Source organism: Panthera tigris, chromosome D1, assembly GCF_018350195.1.
Source record: "Panthera tigris isolate Pti1 chromosome D1, P.tigris_Pti1_mat1.1, whole genome shotgun sequence".
In the NCBI taxonomy this organism is placed as follows: Eukaryota; Metazoa; Chordata; class Mammalia; order Carnivora; family Felidae; genus Panthera; species Panthera tigris.
In genome coordinates, this window is record NC_056669.1 from 81430658 (window position 1) to 81454126 (window position 23469).

The 23469-nt window shown below is 38.9% G+C and overlaps 1 protein-coding gene and 1 long non-coding RNA gene across 3 annotated transcripts in view; one reads left to right on the top strand and one right to left on the bottom strand.

Annotated features, from left to right (window-relative positions):
• Positions 1 to 253: 253 nt before the first annotated feature.
• Positions 254 to 8237, bottom strand: LIN7C (lin-7 homolog C, crumbs cell polarity complex component). Its single transcript, XM_007098463.3, has 5 exons — positions 8119 to 8237; positions 4839 to 4957; positions 3765 to 3836; positions 1344 to 1553; positions 254 to 757 (listed from the first exon to the last, which is right to left on the bottom strand). The coding sequence occupies exons 1-5, from the start codon at positions 8153 to 8155 to the stop codon at positions 602 to 604; spliced, it is 594 nt and encodes a 197-aa protein (XP_007098525.1). The 5' UTR covers positions 8156 to 8237; the 3' UTR covers positions 254 to 601.
• The window catches only part of LOC122231186, a 37788-nt gene continuing 22554 nt past the window's right edge, over positions 8236 to 23469 (top strand). Inside the window, exon 1 of one of the 2 annotated variants that reach the window (XR_006208373.1) lies at positions 8236 to 8318. This is a non-coding gene — a long non-coding RNA (uncharacterized LOC122231186). Of the gene's footprint in view, positions 8319 to 20428; positions 20599 to 23469 lie in introns of those variants that run through there. The other variant, XR_006208374.1, reaches the window with a different exon arrangement.

Below are 23469 nucleotides of genomic sequence, written 5' to 3' on the forward strand. Positions count from 1 at the left end.
TGTTTAAATAAAAGTAAAAAATTTCCACTGTTGAGTTATGATTTACCATTGATTATATATATTATGCATGTGTTCAAAGTACAAAATGCAGCAGTGGTGTTAACACTGATAGTGTAATGAACTGCTGTAGCTGAGACTGTTATGTTTAATTTCTTGGAAAACCGTAAAGAACTTTTACAGGTTAAAAAAAACAGAGTAAGCAAAAAAAGAATTGGAGAATTGTTATTTTTAAATAAGCAGCCAAATGAAGAAAACTTTTTTTCTAAAAAAAGATTGAGAATGTAAAAGTACATTTTAATATTAAAAAAGCAGTTTTAAAAATCTATAACAACTTTATGACAAAATCTGCATTTGAAAAAGGCCTGTAAAAACAGCAGGACAGAATTGCCCTCATCACCTTTCACTTTTTCTTGTCAGAAAAAAGTGTATGCATCTCTGGAACCATAAACGATGTTAAAATAGGTGTTTATAAAATGGCAAGAAGGATCTCATGGGAAGTTTCTGTTTGTTTTTTACAATCGTTGGCACTGCGGCCATCAGTAGGTCACAAGTAAAACTTTTCTAGCTAAAAGCAAAATGGAATATAAAGTTCTGAATTGCATTAGGTCTGTTGCCTGCGTTTTGCTGACCTCATTTTTTCAAAGCGCGACTCCATCTCTTCGAGGACCTTGGGTGTGTACCGTACTACTAACTTAACCTTTCCTTGAGCTGCTTTCAGCAGTTCCACAGCTTTTTCGTGATGTTCTCCTTCAACACTCTGGGGAAAAACAGACATACACACAATTAGTATCCAGGTTTTGTAAGCAGCTCAAAATGCAAAAATGTTTAAAAAACATAAAAGTAAAAAGAATTTTAATGTTGTATCATCACAACACTATAAGCCTACAAAATAACCTGGTTCTATCATTTTAATCGGTGTGAAATCCTCTGCCAAATCAAATCCAGCAACTGGGTTTTAAGTTCCAAATAATTGTTCCCGATACCAATATATATGCCCTATTACCTCACTAGGTCCCAAGTAAATTAAGCAGCTGGCATTCTGTACGAAAATGAGGGCGGACTTCTCTAATTTAATGTACTGCCGTAACTCCTAAAGAGCTTAATTACTTCATAAAAATCACACTAAGCGTTGCTAATTTACATTGGAAAAGAAGCAAAACACACTTAAAGTGCTTTAAAAAGTATCACTGTACTAAATAGTACGGCCCAGGATTCCCTCAAGGGATTTCTAAACTACAAAGCGGCTTTGGTTTTCCCCTCAACATCTTTGGTTTCTGTAACTCAAATATACCCCCATGTGGTTACAATGCATTACTACAAGTACAAATAAAATTCATCCATACCACTCCATTAACAGAAAGAAGTTGATCTCCTCGCTTGAGACCCCCATGTCTATCAGCAATTCCACCTGGAATTATTCGAGAGATATAGATTGGAGAGTTTTGTTCTTTGCCTCCCATAATATTGAATCCAAGGCCTTCTTCTGTTTTTGGTAGTTCAACAACTCGAGGATGAGAATGTCCTTCACTGGCAGCAAATGCAGCGACAGTAGCCTCGAAAAGAATTTCACATAGTTACAAATAGTTACAAATATGACCTTTGTTTGCTTCAGTTCTTTTGTCTCTTTTAAAACTACTTTTGAGGTACACGCTTTTGATGTTTGAATGCTCACAAGTTCACTGGCAGTTTGAAAGAGAAGGTAAGCTGAGTGGATGGGGTGATGATGACCAGAAAGCATACCCTGGGCCTACGCAGGAGGTGTTAAGACTGTTCAGGCCACTCAGTCCACCCAGTACCCAGGACTTCTCTGCAGCAACTGGCGTACGGGCTTGCTTGACAGATGAACACTGGTGCATGTTACAGAGAAAACCCCTTCCCTGGCATGCCAGCAGCCCTGGGCTTTGGGCTGGATAACCTGGCTCCTTTAGGAGTCTGTGCAAGGCACAACCTATCTACATAATAACCTGTAAGGAGGTAGGTGTCCTTATATGCAATCATTTGGGCTGCTGTTACTATCTGTACTATATACTAAATAACTAATTAAAGAAATAATTCAATATTGAGAAAAAGAGGGATACACATAACCAACGTGAACTTTTTTTGTTGCTTTAGTCAACTACCCAGTTACTCCTAAAACCCCACAGAAGATGAAAACAGAGTCACATCACATCTTCTTTAAAACTTTCAAATTTAGACTAACCTACACTAATTCTAACACAAAGTTGAGATTTTTGGTTTTTTTCTGCTTTTAAAAGCAGGTAATTAAGTAATCTGGTACCATTTTTCATAAATAGATCAAGGTGCATGAGCAAAAATGGGAAGGGGCAGAGGAAGGAAATCAAGATTTGTTGAATACCATTAGGTTCCAAGCTCTGAAAGAAGCCCCATTTTACAAATAGAACTAAGGCTCAGAAATTCAGGAAGTCGTGAGGTCATGTAACTCTAGAATTTCAAGCCAAGTTTCCATGTCTTTTTTTATATTCTTCCAAACTATACTCACATGTTTAAGTGTTTACATTCAACAGAGAATCCAGTATTTTCTTTTATGGATCGGTAATTATCAAGGCAAAATTACCTACCAATGACTAATTCTAGTATAAGTCACTTACTGCTGATACTAGTTTATTCAAACAAGATATGATGGACACTGAGGTCAATTCTGGAAATATTGGAGGAAACCACTGGTACAGAAAAGCACATAAAACTTGCCATATGCAGCTCTGAAGAGCTAACCTATTAGTGACATTACCCCTATATTTGCAGAGTTCAGGCAAAGGAGAAAAGCAAAGAGCAACCTAGGGGAGTACCCAGTTCTACCATTTACTATTTGTGTGATTTGAGAAAAATAGCCTAATATAATGCTTCCTCACCAATAAAGTCAGGATAACATATACCTCAGAATTTTTTTGAAAATTTACATGATATATGCATATCATATATAACAAATATGTATTACATGTATATTTTTTTAATATTTATTCATTTTCAGAGACAGAGACATGCGGGAGGGGCAGAGAGCAAGGAAGAGAGAATTCCAAGCAGGCTCCTGTCAGAGCAGAGCCTAAGGTGGACTTGAACTCATGAACTATGAGATCATGACCTGAGTCAAAACCAAGAGTTGGACGCTTAATTGACTGAGCCACCCAGGCGCACCAACAGGTATATTATTATTTGTGTGCAAGTGTGGTTTTTTTTAAACTTTTTAAACATTTATTTATTATTGAGAGACAGAGCATGAACAGGGGAGGGGCAGAGAGGGAGGGAGACACAGAATCCGAAGCAGGCTCCAGGCTCTGAGCTGTCAGCACAGAGCCCGACGCGGGGCTTGAACTCACAAACTGCGAGATCATGACCTGAGCCGAAGTCGGACATTTAACCAACAGAGCCACCCAGGCGCCCCTGCAAGTGTATTTTTAATGCATTATCTAAACTGCATGATAAAATATCTCCTGTAAAGCCAATAAAAAATGTCTTGTCTTAGTACTTGAGAAGTTTAGTGTGGCTCAAAAAATACTACATGTTAGTTTTCGAAATTAGCCTATCAAATATCTAGTAACTACACATTTTAAACCTTTCACTTATGTTTTTTTATTTTATTTTTGAGAGAGCGAGTGAGAATACGGGTACACAAGAGTGGGGAAGGCACAGAGAGAGGGAGACAGAATTGGACACTTAACTGACTGAGCCACCCAGGTGCCCCTAAACCTCTCATTTATAATGAAGTCTCTTTTAGTAAATGGGAAAAAAAAAAAAAAAACAACTACCTTTGCAGTTGCATTAGCTCTCACTTCAGGACTGCTACTGATGTCCACAGTCTCATAGACATGTTCATATACCTGTGAAACCCAAAGTTATCATCATGATTTAAAATCTCAGAATATACCACGTTTGAGTTCTAAGTCAAGTTAAGGAGTGTGTTAAAGTTTTAGGCAAAGTTATGCATCCCGGTAAAATATTATTATTATTAATATATTTTTTTAATGTTTATTTTTGAGAGAGGGAGTGAGGTGAGTGAGAGACAGACAGACAGACACTGAGTGCGAGCAGGGGAAGGGCAGAGAGAGAGAGGAAGACACAGAATCTGAAGCAGGCTGCAGCCTCTGAGCTGTCAGTACAGAGCCGATGCGGGGCTCAAACTCATAAGCCATGAGATCATGACCTGAGCTGAAGTCAGACGTATAACCAACTGAGCCCCTCAGGCATCCAGTAAAATGTTTTTCTACTCAAAATCCCCACAAATGAAGAGGTACAAAATTTCAGTTATAAAATAAGTCATAGACATGAAAAGTATAGCATAGGGTATATAGTGTTAGTATTGTAACAACATGTTTGATGACGGATGGTGACTACACTTATTGTGGTGAGCACTGAATAATAAATAGAACTGGTGGATAATATGCTGTACACCTGAAACTAATATAATATTGTATGTTATACTTAACATATATGCTTTTTTTAAATATACTTAACAATATACTTTTTTCAAGAGAGAGAGAGATAGGGTCTAATATTTTTTTTCTCCTTTTTAAATTTATTTATTTATTTTGAGAGAAAGAAAGTGTAAGCAGGGGAGGGGCAGAGAGAGAGGGAGAGAGAATCCCAAGCAGGCTCCATGCTGTCAGCACAGAGTCCAACGTGGGGCTCGAATTCACAAACCATGAGATCATGACCTGAGCTGAAATCAAGAGTTGGATGCATAACCAACTGAGCCACCCAGGTGCCCCAGTTCTAGTATTTTTCTAAAGTTTGTTTTCTTAAAAACTTCTAAACCCAAATTTCAGAGTACTATCTTACCTAATTAACTCACGTTTTTAGTAAATTTAATCCCATTCACTCACCTCTCTTACAGCATTGCAGAATTCACTTTGAAGGACTCTTTGTAAAGCCTGAAGTTTCTGTGGTGGGACCTCTCCACTCCTTTGCAGTTTTTCCAACAATTCAATCGCTCTACAAATATCTAGAATTAAACACACACACATTGATAAATAATTTTCTCTGAATATTCTCTAAATGCCTTGTAACAGGATACAATCCTTAAGGATTAACTAGAAATATGTAGAATATGGAGGGGAAAAATGTGTAAGAGTGTGAGCTTGTGTGTGTGTTGGGGGTGGGGGTTACATGAATACACATATGAGAGAGGGAATGTAAAATCTGAGAATGCTTTTATGTAGATTAGGATTAAATATTAATGTTGCACACATGCAAGATCTAGAAAATAGTATCTTTGAGACACAGGAAAACTGAATATAAAATACTAAATGTCACAGGAAAAGATGGGTTCAAATGTGATAGACACATGAACATTGTACTGCTTCAAAAAGCAGACAGTTCTATCTGAAAGTAGTCAAAAAAAGTTACCTATCATGATTAGTAATCAAAGCTTTGAGTAGTACAAAACATTGTGTGCTAGTGAAATCCTTTTTCATTTTCCAAAGAAAATCACAATTTATAAGTAGATATGAACTTTCAATAACAGATGCACTTAGTGGCAGGGACACAGTAACAATGGTATAAAGGAATAAATTAACTGTGGCCTCTTTTCAACTCAGGATCATTAACACACTGTTTTAATTAAGACAAGTTCAACCAAACACATACATTTACAAAACAGAAAAATAAAAAGTTTTGCCAATCTGGTCTCAATATTAGCTGTGTGATCTTGGGCATGTTACTTAATGTGCATGTCTCAGTTTCTCCACTGTAAAATGGAAGTAACAGTACCTTCCTTATGAGAATTACTTTACAACTAAACCAAAAAAAGCATGGAAAAGGGTCTGGTATGTAGCAAGCATAAATATTATGTTCCCTTGGCACCAATTAATCCTAAGAAATCTTAAGAGGTGGTACATGTTTGTACAAATATATTAGGCATATTGGGAAATGTATTTTATAAATTAAGATATTTTGTAAGATTCCGAGTCATGTTAAAACACTGTAATTTTCTGTATTTTGACTTTTTTTCCTTAACTGTTTTTGTACCCCAGAGGGCTACAGTACCTATTATTTTATTATTCTTTGCCTCCTTTTAAAATGGAAGAAGTTCTGAACTTTATATTATACCACAAGTCTGGAACTTTTTCTTTATAGAATTAATATGGCCTTCTTTGTGTATAATACTACAAAACTAGCAATAAATATAGTGAAGAAAGAAGTAGATTTTTCAACTTCAGATCATAAAAGCTTAAACTGATATTAATCAAATGCAATGGAATCCGACTTTCCCCCTTCTGATTATTGCACCACTAGAATGAATGACTGATGAATGGGAGCTTTTGGTTCATTGATTATTTTGACTTACAAAGTTACAATATGTAAGCTATATAAATATTTCCAATTAACAAAAAATTGAAACGAAATGAAAAAAACTCTTTACTGAACCTAAACTGTACCTAACATGTGCTCAAAGCTATTCCACTGAATCATATTTGGATGATTTAGAAAACATTCACGATCTTGATCATATGCACTAATTTTAAATTGTAGGGTTATTGGAAGTGTTTGTTAATAGAATTTGTTAAAGAGAATCCTAAATAAGAAACAGGTGATGTAATCTTTCTTATCCAGCTAAATGGCAACCTCTAGTAATTCATCCTACTAAGTTGCTGAGCATTCTACTGTGTAACTGTAAAGAACTCTGAAAAAGCAAAAAAAGCCATGACTACCAAACCTAAATGCCAGAGGTGAAGTTTCACATTTTGTGCTGCGCTTAAAAACACAAAAGACTGCCAACATGTTAGAATCCTACGACTGGCTTTCAAAAAAAAAAAAAAAACTCCTACTCCTGTTAACAACGAACAGATTTGTTCCCATCTACAAAGCACAGTGCCATTGTGCTCAGGAGGGAGATGTCACAGTCTTAAGCCTAACTTAGTAATTCTTCCCAGAGTAGCTACTCCTCTGTCAAAAATGATGCTTTAATTAATGGTCTGGTGGGCTGGAGGGAAGCAATGTCATTTATGAAGAGGCTTACAAATAGTGAACACCATCAGGAAAAAATAATGTTAAGTGAGCATTTATTTGTGTGAAGGTATGAGGAAAGAGGTTTCTTTAAATACAATAATTCCAAAAATATATTTCCTTTTTTGGAGCGGAAGTTACTTAATATTCAGGCTGTAACCGCAAGAGTTAATACTCGGAAGATATCTACAATCTCCACCCTATATTTTGTTTACCACCAGCACTCAAAATGTTGTTTGTTTTTGACTTACCCATGACATCTAATACTGATGTGTCAAAAGCATGCTTGCAATTGCCTTGAAATAAAGGTTTTGGGAAGGGAAGGGTGGAATGCTGAAACTCTGTAACAGGACCCTGACAGGAGCACAGTCATGTATTTTCACTGGCTCTTCGGTATCTAATTACTCAGCAGAACAGATTTTACTTTCCTTGACAGTCTGCTCTAAAAAGCAAGCAACCAGCCACAGTTAGCAGTTGTAAGGTTTGTAAAGATGGAATAAGACTATACGTTCAAGTATTTTACAACCTACCGCTCACTATTCCAAATAGTTATATAACATTCTTCCGGGGACCAAATCAGTAGGATGGTATTTAAAGCACCTTCTCGGTACCTGGGAGGGGCACCAAAGCCAGGAAACAGCCCAAAACAAACACAAGTGAGGTTGTGGTTAAAGTAATGACGGAGTTTGTGCATAAATAAGGACGACTCTGTGGTGAATGTGCTGTTGTGTCCGAGATGTCTGCAATGTGTGGGGGTGAGAGCGGGGACACCGGATTTGTGCGCGCGTAAGTAAGGGCAGTGCATGTAGTCTCTCCGAACTGGGCGTGTGATGTTTGCTTCTGGGGTTGACATGTCTCAGGCCGCCGGGTCTGCCGTGCGCACCTAGGGAGCGCGTCTGCGGCGTGTGTCTACGAAGGCGGACAGCTAGTATTTAACTGTGCTGTGCACCGGCACAGTCCATGTGAAGAGAGCAGGGGTCTGAGTATCTATCAGTCAGGGGACAGCAAGCGCCCTCCCAAGGGCCAGGAGCAGCGACTTCGGCGCGAGGGGCACCTGGATCCGGATCTCGGAGCCTGGGTCGCTCCTCCTCCCCTCCGGCCACACGGCACTCCTCCACCCCCTCCGCCCACCTCGGTCCCGGCTTCGGCCGCACTCACCCCTCTCCAGCCGCACAGGTTCCCCCAGCGCCGCCATCTTCTCCCTTTGCCTGCAGACCCACAGGAAATGACGACATAGGGCTGCGGTGGAGGGGCGGGGCTTAGTAGGAGCTGGCAGGGAAACGGCCTGCCAAGTATCGCGAGAGTAGGACCTGTGGCTTAGAGAGTGGTGGAGGCTACCTGGGCTCTATGCCCTCAAGGTTAGTCTTACGCAGCGTCTCCCGCGGTACCGAGGGTGGCGAATGCCCCGGCTTCGGAAGGTGGAAAAAGCGCCTTTCCCGATTCTTGCTCCCTGCCTCAGATTCAAGCCTTGTCCCACTCGCTTAGAACCCTTGGCTCCAAGTGGAAGTCTGGATTTTTCTCTGGGCTTGACCGTTAATGGTTCTGAGTCTGGAATGCTCCCTTAACCCCTTTCGTCCTCAGTTTCCCTATCTGTGCGATGACGGATCCTATCTCCGAGGTCTTTTTCACTCTTAAATTCTGGGATTCTGTGACAAATAGGTAACGGAATACAGTCTCTTTTTGTGGCGGCATCGTTTTAACTTTAAAAATCAAGGCACGAGCCTCCTCTGCCAATCTGTTTGAGAGTTAAGGATGGAAAGTACAAAAAACATGAAACACCTGGGTAAGCAAGAGAACAAGGAACAATTGCACCACAGAGAACAATTTTAAAAAGATGATCCAAAATCTTATGTAAATGAGATATGAAGCAAATTTGCTTAATGCATTACAGATTTCTTAGGGCCACTTCTGAAAATTAATAAACCAAGAAAAATTTTAGTACTTAATTTAAATGGAATATTAATTTGTCCAGTATATAGATTCCACTGACATTCATTCAAGCACTAGTCTCTGCTGATTGTTAGATGGTTTCCTATACAGTTTAAACACCTCATGATAGGAACGTTTTAACTTCCTGATTGTCCTCAGCCCACTCTTTCTAGTATTTTTTCTAAGCCATCATGAATGTCATGATTATACTCTTTCCCCCTTGAACCCTGATTTCATTAGCAAAAGTTTCTGTTTAGAAACTTTTAATTGTTTCTCCCCCACCATTTCCTATTTCTAAAGGCTTGCATACTCTGACCCTTAAGTTACCCATTTAACTTCATTTCTCATTATTCCTCAAGTGCAACCACCTCTCTACTTGAGGTGATATATTCAAAACCATGTTTATTCTTCCTTCCAAGTCTTCATTCATGTTGTTCTCATGTGGAATATCCTTGTTCATCTCCTCCAATTCTTCAAACCATATACACCTTCAAATTGAACCCATTCCCAGGTCTGCTAAAGAAGTGCCACTTCTAAGCTTCCCTTTTTTTTTTTTTGTTTTTTTTTTTGTTTTTTTGAGAGACAGAGAGCAAGCAGGGGAGGGACAGAGAGAGAGGGAGACCCAGAATCGGAAGCAGGCTCCAGGCTCTGAACTGTCAGCACAGAGCCCTACGTAGGGCTCTAACTCACAGACTGAGAGATCATGACCTGAGCCGAAGTCGGACACTTAACCCACTGAGCCACCCAGGTGCCCCTAATAAGCTTCCCTTTTTTTCAAACTGTTGTCCCTTGGTCCCTGATGGTCCTTATACCCTGCAATAGCACTCATGTGCTTCTCTTTTACTTATGGTTATGCCACAAGTATTTTCAATGTTTGCTAAATGTCTAATACCTACCAGGTGTTTTGCTAGGCACTGAGAATACCATAACAAGACAAATGCAGACATTGCCCTTATTTCTTCAAATATTTTCTCTTCCCCTATCCTCCAGCTCCTCTCCTTTGATGACCCCACTTTCATGTACATTCTATTGCCTAATGCTGTCTTACAGCTCCCTAGTGCTCTATTCATTTTGTTTTTTCAAGCCTTTCCCTGTGTTTCCTTTTTTTGAAATCTAATATTCTTTTAATCCCAATAGTTCACTTTTCATCTCAGAGGCTATAGTTTTTATTTGTGGCAGTTAGATTTAAGGAGGTGTGTGTGTGTTTCTAAATCTTCCATGTCCTTATTTACCATGCCCAACCTTTCCCACAGCTTCTTGGACATGTAGAATGCTATTATGTTGACAATTTTAATGTTTTTATCTTAATTCTACCACCTGTGCTATTTCTGGCACTGTTTCTATAGATTGATTTTTCTCTTCATTACAGATCATAATTTCCTGTTTCTCGCATGACCCGTGATATATATATATCATATGATATATATATATGATATATATATCATATGATATATATGTATAATATATCATATATATATATATAATCATGCCAGGCATTGTGAAATTTACTTTTTTGGCTGCTTGATATTTTTGTATCCCTATGAATATTTTTGAAATTTTTTTTGAAATGCAGATGGGATACTTGAAAAAAAATTTGTCCTTTGAGGCTTCATTTTAAGCTTTGTTAGGTAGAACCAGTTCAGCCTTTGTGTATGGCTAATTATGTCCCACTACTGAGTCAATACCCTTCTAAGTTCTTTACCCCTTCCCCATAAATTATGTGATTCTATTTTGACTGGCAGGAACAGGAACAATTCTCTGTAACTGAGACTATAGATTGTTTGCTCCTTTTGAGTGATCCTTTCCTTGTCCTTGGTAGTTTCTTAACATACATAAAATTTCAAAATTCCAGGGGTAAGTAGAAGATCCTAAAAGTTTTCAGAGAAAATAGAAAGATTAAAAAGTCACATTCTAAGAATTGGGAATCAGAACAGTTACAGATCATTATTTAAGCAGAGGAAAGGAAGAAAAAAAGTTTTAGGAGCTACTGAGAAGGGAAAATATGAGCCAATTAACAACCCATTTGTATTCAATGCACAAAAGAGAAGAATCAGTTTTTGTGTAAGGAGAGATCCCCTAAAACATCACTCCATCAGTCACAAATCCCTGACTACTGGAGTTGAGAGAGACTAGAGTCCAGCTCCTTCATTTTCCAGAAGAGGGGACAGATTGCTGCCCTAAGTCTCAAAGGAGGCAATTGTGAGCACAAATAAGGAAGTGCTGCTTTTAGTTTTATGCCTCCATCAGGTTATTGACTCACCAGGTTATTAGGACTCACTTCCTAATCAAGAATTGTTCTTCCTATGGAAGAACTCTTCACCTTTTGCTTCCTCATATTACTCCCTGCCTCGGAGATGGAAAGGAAGACTCAGAATAGGAACTCTGAGACAAATCCCCATGAAAGCTAAATTAGGCAAATTTTGTCTTCGAATGAGGAATGAAAGTCCTAAGTAGGCTGTCAGGTTGTGAAAGCTCTCCTAACCCAAGATGTTGCAAATACAATGTACTAAGCCAGCATCCAGTAAGAGAAAAAAAAAAAAGGGAGTAGGTGGGGAAAATTGGGGGTAGGAAGCTGTCTAGAGAAGGAAAGTGGAAAATGGAAAGTAATATGAGGAAGCCAGACACCCCCAAGTGGAACATTTTGCTTTTTGGGTTTTTCTTTTTTTGCATCTTACTGTTTTATTGCTATTTTATCATTTTAGTGCACAAATATGCACCACTATACAGGATAGATGTTTAAAACAGTTAGTATGTCTTATTACAGAGTAAAATATTACTCTTAAGGAAAGGGTTCTATCAGAACAATTAAAGTCTGAATTTTCTTTTTCTAATGGAGATCCTGTCATATGCTCCTCAGTAAAGTAAAATTTTAGATAATTGGCTTCCTTAATTTGAAGGGAATGATATTGTCAAATGCCAAATAGCCTACATTTTTAAATAAATTAAACAATATATAAAAACACGAATCTAATCAATTCAACCCAGCCATATGGGAAGATCTCTTCAAGAACACCTGTTGAAGAGAAATTCTCTTGGTTGAAGATCTCAGATGAGAACATAAAATCCCATCCTGGAGTACCAGAGATCTAAAGTAAACCCTACTTGTTGTGAAGATGAGCTGCGGATTATATTAAAGTGTAAGGGTTTACTTTTTTAATGTCAACTGTTTCATCATCACTCCACAGTACATGTAAAGGCACAGATTGATGTATTTTTCTGGCATCTTTCTGACGCACCCTTGCCCTAAATAAATCTGTTTGCCAGGATCTTGTCGCTTAAATTAGCCATCTCAAACTCTTGGTCCTGCCAACACAGGCAATTGTGCCAATGTTCTCAGCATTTACTGGCACACGAGCTGTTGCCTTTTCTTTGGCTTTCTGTGTGTACCTGGGGCCATCATCCTTCCTTCACAAGACAGCAGTCTGGCTTATGTGTCCCTGAGACCTCAGGATTGTTTGGACTCACTCTGGTTCTCTCCAGGGTGTGCATCCTGCATGATATATTTTCAGCCACATAATATATTGTTCAGAATTTGTCATGCACATACTTGCAGATTGGCAGAGCCACCTGCCAGAGATGAGAACCTTTTAAGTTGTTGTCAAACGTCATAAAATGTGTTCCATGATTAATTTTGTGGGCACAGACTGGTTTTTGCACAGAGTCCAAAATTTGGGATATGTCACAGTGACTAAATGGCACCGGCATGCTGAATGAATTTGGAATTTGTTTTGTCAAGTGTGGGAGCAGGCACACAGATGGGCTTTGATCCAGTGGTGCTGCTTGGAATTCTCATTATAGCAATGATGTCATTTGTCACGTAGAGTGGGTAATAGTGCTGCCAAATTGTGGACAAAGCATGGCAAATAGCAAAGTACACAGACCAAGGGAAAGCACTGATGGTAGCACAGGAAGTTTTCACTCCTAGCTGACCTCTACTCACAGGACACAAACATTGTGTCAGGGCTGCCAAAAAATATGCTTGGTAGAAATACAGACAGTGAAGGAAACTTCCAACTGAAAGGGCCCTTTAAGAAGGGCCCATATAGCCTAGGAAATCTTCACTTCACAGAGAAAATCAAGTAAAAACAAACATGCCCTTGCTTTTTACATTAGGCTGTGAAAGGAATCTTTGAGCTACAAGCAAGGGCATTTCTGCAAATCCAACCAAACCCAAGCCAAGGCATTTTGCTTTGTAAGAAAAGCTTTGTCTACTCAAAAGTTTAGCACCACATTGGAAATTGGAAACACACACACACACGCACAGCCTCCAAAATGTTGTGATTGTGAAAAAGTACAGCATATTCTCACCAAGTATATACACAAGAATTCTCTGCAGAACTTTGAAATTACATTCATGATGCAGCTAAAGCAGTGTTTAGAGGGAAATTTATAGCTAAAAAATGCCTATATTGGAAAAGAAGAAAGACCTCAAATCAATAACCTAAACTTTTATCTTAAGACACTCAAGAAGGAGTAAACTAACCCAAAGCAAGTAGAAAGAAGGAAAAATAACATTTCAAGCAAGAAATAGAATTAAAGAACAAAAACCAGTATAGAATAGAAAAAAGAATAGACATAAAAACAAGTAAGAAAATAAATGAAACTAAAACTGGGTTTCTTGAAAAGATCAACAAAGTTGGCAAAACTTTAGCCTAACTGACCAGGAAATAATGAGTGAAAATTCAAACTACTAAAGTCAAGAATTACTACCAACCTTACAGAAATAAAAAGGAATATAAGGGAATAGTATGAAAAACTATATACGTGTATATATACACATACATATATGTTATATATAATGTATACTAAATGTAATATATATTATATATAATTATATATTACATACAACTATCTATATTCATATATTTATATAATTTGTTGACATATATAATAGTGTGTGTATATATTTAATTTTATTCATGCCAAAGTCCACCATGTAAATTTTGATTCAGAAAGTCTTGAGTATGACATGAACATTTTCATTTTCTGAAAATTATGAAGGTATTGTGATGTGCTCTTTTGTTGAGAACTACTGACCTAGCACATATGAGTCATTCAAAAATATTGTTGAATTACAATGAAGTATTTATGTATCAGTCAATATTGGATGCAGCTTCATAAAAACATGAAAGTCCAGGGGCACCTGGGTGGCTCAGTTGTTTAAGTGTCCACTTCGGCTCAGGTCATGATCTTGCATTCTATGAGTTTGAGCCGCACGTCGGGCTATGTGCTGACAGCTCAGAGCCTGGAGCCTGCTTGGGATTCTGTGTCTCCCTCTCTCTCTCTGCCTCTCCCCAACTCATGCTCTGTCTCTCTCCCTCTCTCTCTCTCTCAAAAATTAATAAACATTAAAAAAATTTAAAGCATGAAAGTCCAAAATAATATTATTATAAATAATAATTTATAACTAAAAGAAATCCAGAGATAGATAATCTGGGGCAAGTGTGACAGCTCCACAGTTTCATTAGAGATCCCAGCTTCTGTCATTATGTACCACCATCCTCGATGGCTTTGATCATAAAATTTACTCACAATTTAAGAAAACTGCAGGACTTCCAGTTATTATGTGTGAGTTGCAAGCCAGAAAAAAAGAGTAAGTTTTTGCATAAAAGTAACAATCACCCTTCCCAATCAAGTCAGCATCTTTTTCTTCTTAAAGTTTATTTATTTGTTTATTTGTTTATTTATTTTCTCTCTCTAGGGAGAGAGTATGGGCATGCACACACAAGCAGGGGAGAGGCAGAGAGAGAGGGAGAGAGGATCCCAAGCAGGCTCCATGCTCAGCGATCCCCTGACCACGAGATCATGACCAGAGTCAATACCAAGAGTTGGCTGCTCAGCCAACTGAGTCATCCAGGTTCCGCTCAAGTCAGCATATTTTAAGCCAGCTTTCCAAGAGGTCCCACGTAATATTTTGACCTATATGTCATTGGTCAGAACTCAGTTACATGGCTCCATCTTGCTGCAGTGGAACCAGTAAATAAAGTCTTTCATTTTGAACAACAAAGTGCCAAGCTGCAAAAATCTCAACTCTATCCCTCGAGAAGAAGAGGGAAATGGATGCTAACATAGTCCTCTAGGAATCTTTGCCATACCTTATCATAGCTGCTAAAACTTATCTCAAGACTTAGTTCTTAGGGCGTTCTAGGTCAATACATTTACTTACCCCCATTGGAAAATTTCTGCCAGTTAACTCAAAAGTATCCACTTAGCATGTGCTATAGGGATAGGAGAAATGCTGGATGTGTTCCTACCCCCAAGGAACTTCCAAGTGATTTGGGCGAATGAAACCTATATAAGTGAATCAATCCAGACTGCTATCCACCAGCATCTATTGAAGTACTATGTTTTATGGTTTGGACCACCACTTTATATTTACATCTTAAACTTAAAAAGAAAATCTTGCAGTGTGCAAACTTACTCAAACTAAAATACTGAAACGAACCACATTACTTTGCTAACCTAAACTGAATCCGAAAATTAATCTTTACTCAACTATAAACCATTCCAAAATGTAAATATTAAATAACAAAAAACAAACTTTCCAGGATCCATTGTTCTTAATGCTTTTTATCACTTGCCAGATATAGACAGAATCTTGCGAAACGCCATTGGAATTATTAGCTTCTCAATCTTGCAAGTGATGTGGTCACCAAATGGCTAGTCAGAAGACAGACAATGACAACAGCGTTACCACATTGACTCAGCAAATTTGTCATGATTACACACTATAGTAAGGCATTGTGCTGGGTCCTAGAGATACAGGGAAGATACTCTGGTCTCAGCTCACAGATCTACAAAAGAGAACAGACATATAAGCAATCATAGCAACAAAACAGAGATAGTGCTAACTGTTGTTATTGTTGATACTCTTGTTGTTGCTTTAGTTGCAAGGGTTTCACTAAAGTGGTGTGGAGTAGAGTGGGGTGCAACGATTTCTCATTGGAGTAACCAGAGAAAGCTTTAAAGAGCAGTGGTTCTCAACCCGGGGTGATTTTGAAGCCAAGAGAACATTTGACAATGTCTGGAGACATTTTTAATTGTCAGATAGTGGGTTGGGGGTGAGAGTTGCTACTGGCATCTAGTGGGTAGAGACCAGGGATGCTGCTAAACACCTCATGTTGCACAGGACAGCTGCCCACCCTCCAAGAAATAATTATACATCACAAAATGCCAGTAGCACCAAGGTTGATAAACCTGGCTTCAGCCAGGAGGAAACATTTTCACAGGGATGATTAGAATTTTAACAATTGGGTAAGTGGGGAACAGAAATGCCAGAGAAAGGGCTATGTGAATAGAGCCATGCAGGAAGAAAATGTATGTCTTGTTTAGGAAATGAGGAGGGCTTCAGTGGGGTGGAGGTTGTGCATCTGGGGATGGCGAAAGTGTGGCAGAAAACGGAGCCTAACATTTTGGTTGAGGTGGACTGTAGAGGCTCCTGGATGCTTGGATTTATTTTTTGGGCTAGAGTGAGCCACCAAAGGATTTTAAAAATTGAAGCACTAGATTAGAACTCTATTTTAGAACTATAGTCCAAGGGAGAAGCGTTGATTATTTAAGCAGATAGTAAGAAAATTCCTTTCAGGGAGAGAGTCATATTTGTTTGGGTGTTGTCTGTCGTTAAGCTCTGATTGTTGGAAAGCACCAGAACGTCAGAGAAGGAGAAATTCTCTGTACTTGGACCAGGTGTGGTGATGATGGTGTGGACTGCTGTGGGATGGGTAGTAAGGAGGTGAGGAAGGGTAAGGGGGTGAGAGACAGTGCATCATTGAATGTTATACTGTGAGATTCTTCCTGCTGGCCTCTAAATCTGCAGTCATGTTTTCAGACATCACAACATACTTGTATTTGGATTTCTTGGGGAAGAGGACTATATTTTGGTTGACAGGATGTTGAGAGGAGGAGGGCAGTGAGAAAGGGGCAATCATGGCTAGAAGTGGGGCAAAGGATTTGGAAGCTTCATAGTAAGTAATTTTACTTCCCATACCCTCCTTTCAGGTCCTATAAGCCCTGCCCCCAGGACTGCTCATGCTTCCCAAATATTGCACACTTACCTGCCCTTCTTTCCACCTGGCAAAGTGCTTTTCTTCTCCATTTAGTAAATTTCTTCTTCCTCTTCAAATGTTCCATTCTTTGTGCTGCACTTTACACAAATTACCAATATTGTATTGTGTTTACTCAAGTGTTTATTTTCTCCAATCAGATAATGAGCCCTTAGATGAACCCTCTTACCCTTAGATTTGCTGGAAGGGTATGGATAGTATTTTATTCTTCTCCAATTCTTCAGTAGGTAGCAACGTATCTGGCATATTCCCCATGCTCAGTGATCATTCATTGAATGAAGTGGAGTGAGGTCAGTAGGTGGCAGAAAGATTGTAGCTCTGGGCCTACAATGCCTTTGCATGGCTATTGTTAAAACTACACCTTTCCTTCTTATTAATTTTATGTTTTAAACTTCATCTTGTAGTTTAAAATTTTCCTTCTGATAGATGATATTCTATCAGGAAGAAAAAAACCCAGAGTATGGCTTTAAGCCTTGAGTGAATGGGCTAAAATCATGTTTCAGTATGCTTTTTAGAATGCCTGCATGTTATTAATTTAACATCGACCTGCTTATTAAGATTCCATTATTAAGGAAACAATTGTAAAAATCATTAAGAGCACTTCTACAGATTTTAACCACTGACTCATCCTGCTGGTTTTCAATTCATTTGGCATGAACATCCCTCATTGAGAGTATCAGGTAAAATTTTATTCTTGTAATCATTAATAAATGATTAATAGGCTGATTTTTATGTGTTTTTATTGTTGTTCCTGTTGATCTGAAGAAGGTTTTCTACAGGAACAGCTGTATATATGGGACAATGCCCAGGGATGGTTTAAAGACCCTTTTCCAAAACATCTTTCCCACACTGGTGGTGTGCAATGCCTCTAGTCTCAGCAATTAGTAAGTGTTTCCTTTGAATGAAAGCATGAAGCTTCTAATCACACTAGCTTCTTTGGAAACAGAGGATAACTCTGGTGGCATCAAAAACCTATAACTGGAATGTGAATTTGGAATAGAATTCTGGACCTGGGATGGGGAGGATGTCTCTGGTTTCTACTGCATCTACCAGATCAAGTTCTTTTCTTTCTTAAAGCACTTTGGCATGAAGCTTACAACCTTACTACCAGCAATTCATTATTATGGCAGTCGTCTGTTGACTTTGAGTCACTCTTCCACATTTCTTTAGGATTTAAGCTCCCAACTCAACCTCACTCTTTCCAACAAAATGCCTGTCACAATTCTTGGCAATTTCAAGCTCCATATTGATGATCATTTCAATATTCTGGGATCTGACTTCCTTGGCCTCTTCTTCTCTAATGATCTCCTTCTCTCCCAACCTTAGCTACTCATCCCCACAGTTGGGCCACTCACTCCCTACTGTAGACCTTATCTTTGTCAGTAACAGCTACCCGTCCATAATCGTAAGCATTGTACTCTAGGACCACATCCAGACCATATCTTTCCAGTGCAATGTCTCTGGCACTCTGACTTTAACATTTGTTGACCAGACAATGAATTTGTCTTACCATCTTTTCACTGTCCTTCCTACCCCACATGTCCTTACATACCTCTTTATCCATCCTAGATTTTATTGTCTGTCCTAATAATCATTCACTTATCACACCCATAACACCCTGGAGCTTCTCTCACTTCTTTGTTCCTCTGCACCTGTTTTCTGTTTGCTGAACTTGGCTGGAAGAAAACACCCAAAATGACCTTCCTTGAAACTCACTACACTCAAGTGGACTCAACAATTCTCTTTCCCTAATCTATTGATTCTTATTTAATATTTTCTTCAATCTCCTAGAACTTTCAACACCTTTTCTTCCTTCATCATTTTCAGCTGATTGACCTTGATTCTTTTTCACTGAGAAAATGGAAGCGAACAGAAGAGACCTTCCACATAGTGCTTCCATCACTTCTACCAACCTACCTCTATTAATACCCATGTTCCATCTTGCATGAACAACTGTTCATGTTCCTATCTAAGGCACATCTCTCCTCTTATGCACTAGGTCCCAGAACCTCACATCTACTCAAGGAGATTACTCAAGCAAGTTTAGTCCAGCTATTTTAGAGAGGTGGTCTTCTTCTTTATCAGTTTATTTCCATCAGCATATAAACATGCTATATTTCTCATAGCGAAATACTCCCCTTGATGCCATGCTTCCTTCCAGCTACCTTCCCATTTTTCTTATCATTTCTAGAGCAGAACTCCTCTAAAGATTGTTCATATCTGTAGTCTTCATGTCTGCTTTCCATGCTCTCCCCTGAACCATCTTAAAAAGGTTAATCTGGCTGCGGTATTGAAAATAGACTAAGTGGGAGAAAGGAGGAAGCAGAAAACTCAGGAAGGAGGTTAATGCAGGTGAAAAGAGAGAGAGATAATAAAGGAGTTATAGTGTAAGAAATATAACAAGTGAAGATAGAATGAACAGGGTTTCCAGATGGATGGTCAAGGAAAGAAGGAGCCCAGGGTGATCCTAGGTTTTTATCTGTGCCACCAGAATAACTGGAAGAGGGGAGCTACTTCTTTTTTTTTTAATGTTTATTTTTTTATTTTTGAGGGAGAGAGCATGAGCAGGGGAGGGGCAGAGAGAGAGGGGGACAGAGGATCTGAAGCAGACTCTGTGCTGACAGCAGAGAGCCCAATGTGGGGCTCAAACTCACAAACCATGAGGTCATGACCTGATCCAAAGTCAGATGCTTAACTAACTGAGCCACCCAGGTGCCCCAAGAGTGGAGCTACTTTTTATGAGAGACAAGGAAGACAGTGAGTAGAGCAGGTTTCCAGATGGCAGATCAGCAGATTGATTTGGGATTTCTGAAGTTTGAGTTTTCTGTTAGACAAATTAAAAAAAATAATATAGTTTCAGCTGGTGACATTTGTCATGAAGAAAAGAAAATAGCTGTGGAGGAACTGGGGAAGTGCTCCTTAGACAGACTTGTCAGTAAAAGCATCTCTGAAAAGGGGCATTTAAACTGAGTCCTGAGTGATGAAATGAGGCCAGCCACACACAATCTAGAAGAGCATTTCAGTCAGAGGGTACTACAAAGCTAAAAGCCCTGAGGCAGGAATGTCTGAAGAACAGAAAAGCAGTCAATGTGTCTGCAGTGAGTATGAAGGAAAGGTAGGCAAGGATTATGCCAGTCATGGAGAAGGAGTTTGCATTCTATTTTATGTGCCCTGAGAAGCTGTTGGGAAGTTTTAAAGTAGACATGGCATGATCTGATTTATGTTTTACAAAGAAAACTCTGCTTCCTGAGTGGTGGGTAGATTTATATTATATTATATTATATTATATTATATTATGCTATATATATGCAGCTAATATATAGTATTATACTGTACTATATATATGTGTGTGTGTGTATGTGTATATGTGTATTATACTGTATACACACATATATATTATATTATATTATATTATATTATATTATATTATATTATATTATATTATATTATTGTTGTTTTTATTATTCCAGGAGATAGGAGCAGAAGAAGAGAGAGCAGTTAGAAGCTTTGACAGTGACTGGGCTCTACCCATCTTGTCTCTTAAGTCTTTTCTTGAGTTCAAGGGATTTCTGAGGGAAGAAAATGCATATTCATCATCCCCATATCCCCCTGCGTGCCTAGCTATACACACTATCTCCTGCTCACGGTAGGAAACTCAGTACATGTTGTTGAGTGAATTTATAAGGCTGTTCTCATTGAGGGTCAGGAGCATTTTTCATATATTTGTCTTTCTTATATATCATATTTTGCTTGTCCCATAGTTAAGACTTAAACAATGTTTGTTGGGGTGAGGCAAGGCCTCCCTTTAGATAATCGGTTTACTGAGAGGGATCTTTGGATAACCAGAGGCAGTGAGGAGGGTTTGGACCTTGCTGGAGTGGAAAGTAGGGAGAAGGCAAAGAAGGTGGGGCATGTTGAAAGAAGGGAGGCGGGTAGGAACACCCAGCTTTGAGCACACCAAGACCTATTGTCCTACTTGTCCTGTTGTCCTAGGACCACCAATTTGTCCTACTTTTTAATTTGGCCTAGGGCTGGCCTGCTTCCATTGACAGTGATGTGATCCCTCTGTGTGGGAATGGCTGAAATGGTTTGATCACCATGGGACCATAATCTATCATCCAAATCCTTCATTAAGGACATCTTTCTGCTTGGCCTTGTTCAAAGCCAAGTTCTACAGGAATTTGCCATCCAGCATCAAAATTTTCTCTGTCGATACCAATGCTGCAAGTCCCAGCAAACACAGGACGGCAGGCTGAATTCAGACTTTCTGGCACTCCTCCTTTCCTGGCTGGGACAGATGTCCTCAGGGCTTATCTCAGCCTGGCAGAGAGTTAAGTGCTGGGCTGGGTCTCGGCTGTGCTGCATATGCTGGCCTTCAGTTTGATTCTGTCCCAAAGAGGTCTGTGGACCAGAGAGGGATGACATTTGGCACTCAGGAAACAACCCAGGTGTCTGGCTGTTTTTCAGTCTCAAAAGCCTTGTTCTTTTCCTTCAAGTCACTGCAACCATTTGAAATCCATCATTCATCACCCACAAGTTTCAGTGCCTTTAGATTAGTGATCTACACCCATAACTGATGATCCACTGGACTCCCATCCTTGGCATCTGAACAGAGCCAACAAGACCGGTTACAGATTCATTGTTAATTACTGCATGTAATCACATTACATCCAGGGTTGGAGACACTCTCCTTCTTGTTATTTTGGATCTGAAACATGCATATTTTTTATAAAGCATGTCATTTTTGGTTTCTAATTAGGACATGGGGGTTTGGAGTGGCACCCTTGTGTTGTTACTTAATGATGCTTTTCCTGGGGAGGGAGGAGAGGAAAAGATTTTCCTTTTTCTATCAACAATTGTTGTCATTTCTGCATTAAGAGGGTGGAAACTTGGTTCCTCCCTCTTCCCCTTTAGGCAAAGAGTCCATGGCTCAGATTCACAAAGGTTGTTGATTTTGACTTTGGGTTGCCCCAGTCTGTTTTTCCCCTCTTTCACGCTATCTAACACAATAGGTAAGTTCTTCTAGCCAACACTCCCTAAGGGTGGGGTAAGAAAGACAGCCCATTTCAGTGTTGTTTTTTTTTTTTTTTCTTTTTCTTTTTTTCTTTTTAAGCCTTGGGTAACCTGCTTTTATATTCACCCAAATAAATCAAGTTGGTGGCACATTCTCCTTTGGTGCACCTGAGCTGAACTTAAAGTTTAAATGCTGCCAGAATGAGTCACGTTGCTTATATTCTAGTAACTAACTACAAACATCCCAGGCTGGAGCCCAGGAACCCATGGAAGTGGCATGCAGGTGGATGTCACTGCTGTCATATATCAGCCACTTCCCATTTGGCTAAAAACGTGCACTTGTTATATACTGCCCCATCCCCATAGAGAACTGGTGTCCTTTCCTTATAAATAAAATGGGGATAATAAGAAAGACCTGTCTTGCCACGTCTGAATTACTGACAATCAAATGCAATCATGGCTATAAAAGTGCTTTCTTTCTACAAATGTAGGCCATGGTTAACATCATTTCCTTATTGCTTTTTGTTAGCTAGCTAACATGGGATAGCCTACCTTGTGTTTCAAGGAAAACTGTTGGTCCCAGTGAGTTGAAGACCCAGTTCCAAATCCCAAGAAAATGACTGAAAATGAATCAATATAAGAAAATTTTATTTTGGGTAGTTCATTCAATTATTATGTGTGTTATTTATGTTCATTGGGATTTAGGTTGAATTTGGCTGCCCCTGCTGTGAAGTAAAAGGCAACATTGTAAGTCTTTTGGTGATCATGCATTTCCATCCAAATGGCCACCATTCAGACTGTGATTTCCCCTTGCTTTTCAATAAACAGAGGACAAGAGGACATAATTCATTCTAATTACATCGCAACAGGAATTCTAAGCATTGCCTTACAAATAGCTGCTTTTATGTCATAAAGATGAGCTTTGAGGAGATGAACGTTGAGCCTTTTAGTATATTCCTTTGTTTTCTCTATTTTATCTCTGTGAGGAAGGTGGATAAACCAAGGCAAAAAGATGAGCGTAAACTCTTCAAAGCCACAGAACTGTTGTCTGAGTTGTGACAGCTCCTCACCTCCTTCTTTTTCATTTACATATTTTAAATGTTTTCTACAAGCTTTACGAAAAATAACTGAATATGTCTATGTTTATAATTTTCACACTGACTCTTAATTTATTTTATTTTTGGTTGGTGTTCACTCGAGGTTTCTGAGGGTTTAAAGCTGCCTGCTAAAAGCTGCCTTCTCTGTCCCCAAAGAATATTTAAACCACTTCTGTGCAATGAGAATCTGCTAGTGAAGCCCATCTTTATACAGGAAAAAGCAAAAAGAACTAATATTTATCGAGTGCCTGTGTTGTGCTAGGTTTCCTGCTAGGCTCTTTACACAGGTCATTTTATTTAATCTTTGTGTCAACTCCACAGATATATAAAATTATCCTTATTTTATTGACAAGTAATTGAGACTAGTGAGTTGCATCATCAGGATGTAAACACACGTGTGCTATCTG